Source organism: Poecilia reticulata, linkage group LG20 (assembly GCF_000633615.1).
Source record: "Poecilia reticulata strain Guanapo linkage group LG20, Guppy_female_1.0+MT, whole genome shotgun sequence".
In the NCBI taxonomy this organism is placed as follows: domain Eukaryota; kingdom Metazoa; phylum Chordata; class Actinopteri; order Cyprinodontiformes; family Poeciliidae; genus Poecilia; species Poecilia reticulata.
Genome location: NC_024350.1, coordinates 12,801,826 through 12,806,827, shown reverse-complemented (window position 1 = coordinate 12,806,827; position 5,002 = coordinate 12,801,826). Strand labels below are relative to the sequence as shown.

The 5,002-nt window shown below is 34.4% G+C and overlaps 1 protein-coding gene across 1 annotated transcript; it reads left to right on the top strand.

The window, feature by feature from the left end:
• The first annotated feature begins 1,590 nt into the window (after window positions 1–1,590).
• On the top strand, window positions 1,591–4,357 carry LOC103456542 (sialic acid-binding Ig-like lectin 10). Its single transcript, XM_017301972.1, has 7 exons — window positions 1,591–1,674; window positions 1,868–2,236; window positions 2,626–2,928; window positions 3,003–3,260; window positions 3,624–3,702; window positions 3,796–3,826; window positions 4,168–4,357. Exons 1-7 carry the CDS (start codon window positions 1,599–1,601, stop codon window positions 4,219–4,221), a joined length of 1,170 nt encoding a protein of 389 aa, XP_017157461.1. The 5' UTR covers window positions 1,591–1,598; the 3' UTR covers window positions 4,222–4,357.
• Window positions 4,358–5,002: the final 645 nt, after the last annotated feature.

Genomic DNA, 5,002 nt, shown 5'->3' with positions numbered 1-5,002 from the left:
TTATGAAATTGCAAATTTAGCAGTGTGCCGGGGTTTTAGTTGCTATTCCTTGTAACATGTGTAAGAAGTTTGTTGTGGTTTTTGATCCATAGAGATAAAAATATGCAAAAAGGAGAACTGAAAATTGCAAAACATGAAGCATCACTTGGACTTCGTAATTCACTTTCAATTTTGATCAGAAAAAAATGTTGCAGGTGTTGGTAAGAAAAAAATATCAGAACAATGTCAACGTAATAAAGTTCATAGTAAAAAATCTGAGCACTTGAAGTAAAAAGAGGACTTTGTTTATTTTGTATTTCAGGTCTTGGTTACAATGGCTCGTGATTTTCTCGTCTCTAAATTATGTTAACCGTTATTTATTTATCTACACTTTGTACTTTTATGTCTTCTTTTAATTCTATTGAGGCTCTGAAACATGACAGAGGAAGTTCAGTTCAAGTGCAGAAAATAGAAGTTTGTTTCCCACCATGCAAAGCTATATATTTCTATTTCTGATTTCTCACAAGGACGTTGATTTATTTTCCAACAAGTAGCTGTAGCATTTAGCTTCATATTTGTCAGCTCTGGAACCAACATATGGTTGGGATATGTTAGAAACTGCAGTTTAATTTAATAAAGCATACAAAAGTCTGATTGTGCTTCACAGAAAATGTATTTAAAAACCCTAAATAATTACATGCATACATTATAAAATATGTAATGCAAGCCAGAAATGGACTAGTATGTGAAAAGTTGGATTATTCAATAAGAATCTCAGCATCAACATTCTGAACTACTTGCAGCCTTTCCAGGTCTTCCTGAGACATGTTAACACTCCCTATAACCAACCGGATCAGAGTGGAATAAAAGCATGGAGGATTATTTCCAGCTCAGGTTGGAACAGAATTTATTTTAGTTTGGCATTGATTCTCAGATGATGAAAAGAGAAATAAACCAGAAACTTGGGATGTGCATCTAATTTAAAACCCAACAGAGAATTTTTCTAAAATACCAAGACGTCTGAAATTCTCCTTTACTCTAAACATAGAATTTTTTTTTCCAGTGCAAAAATAAGTTTAGCTAAATATAATTATTTAATCTTAGAAACTAGCTCTGCAAACTAGTTTTGCAAAGTTTCTGCTACTTCTAGCTCCCTTTGCGCAGACAGTTTAAGGAAGAACTGTGAACGTCTTGACGTTGAACGAGTCACACTTTGAAGAGCAGAAGACATTCTGACGTCCTCTTTCAAAAAAGGAGGAAGGATAAATGCAGCAGGGTGGTTTTACATGACTGCAGCTTTTTAACGGAGTGGATGGTTTCATGATCTGCTGCTGATTGAGTGAAATTCCAGATTTACAAGATTTAACTGAAGACTTAAATTTACTGGTAAATTGGTAAGAAAATGTTACTGAGATTGATTTTTCTTAAATTTGATAACTTTGAAAATGTTTTAATTGAATAATTAAGATTATTTTCAAAGTCCAGTTCTGATACGCTGGTATAATAAACTTTGCATTCTTTAATTAAAATTATATTTTAACTTTTCCACACAAGTATAAAACCTAAGCAAGATAGTTTTATTTGACTGACTTGTTTCCATCTTGTTTTAAGTCAGAGAGATGATGGACGACCATCAGAGTCTGTCTGAGAACATGTCGACAGTCATCATGTTACTTAGGGTCTTCTTTCTTCCTGGTGAGCTCTTTTTTATTTCCTTTTTTTTAGGGGCATTACTTGTTTAATTTTTAGTCAAAAATATTTGATCCTGATGTTGCTTAAATGCTCACTGTGTAATTTGATGCAGCTGAACTGCAGTTTGTTGATCATGAAGTTTCTCTGCTGACAGATTTTGCTCCACTTTATGTTCATCTATAGTCTGTTTTTACAGGTGTCTTTGCTGAACGTTGTGGTGGTCATACAGCTGGCTTTGTCATTACAACACCAAAGCCCATTGTAGCACTGAGTGGATCGTGTTTSCATGTACMATGTAGCTTCAMAWTTSAARATGGAGAAAATGATTTTAACAATGGAAAACAAGCCACTGCAGCATGGATTCCAAGTGATAACAATATTTTTGACATCAGTCAGGGAGTTAATAACCATGATATAAATATTACTGGAGACATAAAACAGAAAAACTGCACCACTGTGTTTTCTGATATCAAGACAACACAACAAACTGAATACTTCCTCAGAATAGAGAGAGGTAGATACAGGGGAACAGCTTGTTCTATTCCTCTTCAGATTAAAGTTCAAGGTAAGACTTTTTACTCTACTGACCTAACAAATTTATAGAAATAACAAAGATTGATTTAATTAACATTCAATTTACTTGTTAATATTTATGTTTAATAATTGCTTTGTATTCATGTAAATTCTATAATCCAGTGTAGTTTGTGGTAGCATATCAAAGTTCTGCAGGAGGGAGAAAAAAAAAAAATGTTTAGTAGTTGTTCATAAATACATAATCTTGTGAAGTATGACCTTGAAATACCTTGTTTTTGCATACTTTATTTGAAATCCTATAGTTATTTTGGTGCTTCTGATCATTTTACAGTTGTAACAGCCAAATTTTAATTGACTCTGTAGTAAATGTTAATGCATAAATAAATGCTAATTTATTTATGTTTTAATGGGAAATTATAGATAATCCGCAGGAACCCAGAATTGAATCTGACCTCAGTGACCTGAAGGAGCATCAGTCTGTCACTGTAACCTGCTCAGCTTTCACTCCCTGTCCAAACTCACCTCCTGAACTCACCTGGAATCTCCAACAAGACTCTCTCAGACAAACAGAGAAAAACACAGATGGAACCTTTACAACTAAAATCCAGGAGAACATCACTCTGTCAGACACACATGATGGATACAACATCACATGTTCTGCCAGATATCCTGTGATTGGARGAAACAAGACAGCAGAGACWGAAGTGACTCTCAGTGTTTCATGTAAGTGATCCTATCAGCAGGTCATGGTTCAGCTGTTTSTGATCAATAAAGTTCATGTGTCTSATTTTCCTCAGATGCTCCTAGAAACACCTCAGCATCCATCAGTCCATCAGGTTTGGTGTCAGCAGGTAKCTGGGTGGAGCTGAGCTGCTCCAGCAGAGCCAAACCTCCACCCAGATTCACCTGGTTCWGGAWYARCAAASATGGAGMCATKAATGTRTCTRTGGAGCWGGTTTACAGCTTCATTGCTACTGAGGAAGGAGAGTTTTACTGTGTGGCTACAAATCATCTGGGTCAAAACAGATCACCTCTGATGGTTGTTACTATTAAAGGTAATTGCTAACTGCTATTTAGAAGTTTAAGACCAAAGTCTTCCAACTGAGTCCATATATTCATTCTTCATGTTAGCTGATGTAAACTGATTTACTCCAGAACAAAGTTTTCCCTCAGCAGCTTTACTTCATTGATGAACAGTAAACATTGAGCCAGTTATGTATCTGGGTTTACAGACTCCAAATGATCAATCGGGAAGATATAGAAACTTATTACTCTGTAGCTAACCTGTTCACTGAAATGCATTCAAATACACTTAAAGTATATCAAGGATCATTGTAATTCAGGTACTTTAAATAAACTCAGACAACATTTAATCTTAGTTTAATTCAATATTTCATAATACATTTTGTTTTCATCAGGGTCTGGACTTGGTATCTACACTAAAATAAAGATCCTAGGATTGGTAATGCTCTGTGGTGCAATCATCATCTTTGAGTGGTGAGAGAAAGTTTTTATGAGTTCATACTTTGCTATTGCTCACCTGTTGTATTGGTTATTCACTGATATGAATCTTGTTTCATTCATTTTCAGCTGCTTCAGATTCTCCAAGAGACTGATGAAGGTAAACTAACTAAGCTCATTGTGAACTTAAGCCTTAAAATATTCAGACTCTTGGCACATTTACATGTAAATGGATCTTTTTACTTTCTGCTGAAATGTGTGGTTGTTATGTGGACAATCAGGCCTTTTGCACATTTTGTAGGTAAACTGGAATTAGAGCATGTGTTGGGATGAGGCTGGTTTCTCAAATTAAAAGTACTTTTAGAAAATACCAACCTTAAATCAGGTTTTAAACATGTCTCCTAAAAATCAACTATTGAAATCTGTTTTCCAAACCCATTAAAAATGAGTTGTACATTTCATGAAGGGCAATAATATTTCCTTGCTGTCTGGTCTCTGCAGGTCACTGAAGAAGCAGACGATGCTAACAGAGTAATGGAGGTTCAGGCATCATGAGTCACAAGGCAACGATAAAGATGCTAAATTTAATCTGAGGAGGATTTTTATATGTCCTCATCCTGTTTTCTGTCTGTGAAGGTGTTATTTTTATAGTAATTTGTAATGTTTTATTTAGCTAAAGCATCCAAGCAACTAAATGTTTTTCAGAAAAAAAATGTCTGCGATGCTGTAAATTCAGCTTTTTCTGCATGAAAAGACACAACATATAAAGTTTACAAAATAAAATGCAAAGATCTTTGAATTCGCATTTCATTGTTAATGGTTTGAATTTGACACATACAACTGAGATTTTAAAGAAACAGTTTTAGCAATCATAAATTTTTTATGTAAATGTGAAGTTAAATATAAAATGAAGTCAATAACTCCTGGAGCAAAACTTAACCTAAGATGGGAATATGTAAACTACTGGGAAAATACCTGAAGGATATTTTTTGTCTCAGTCCAATTAGCAGTCAGTCATAAATCAGCCAGAAAACAATTTCATGTTAAAGATGATGATGCTGATAGCAACAAATAAAGGGAAAGCTTTGATCATAATTGAAATACTTTATCACATTTAAGAGAAAAGGTTTAAGAGTTTTTGGCCCATTTAGGGAGAGTTTACACTTCATTTTTGGTCATGAATTCAAATGTAACATTGTGCCAAATGTAGTTGCTGTCTGGGATTGTTCATCCTTCCTCTTTGTAACACGTCTGAGAAGATTGTTGTGTTTTTGGATCCACAGAGATGAAAATGTGCAATAAAGAGAACTGAAACTTCAAAACATGAAGCATCACT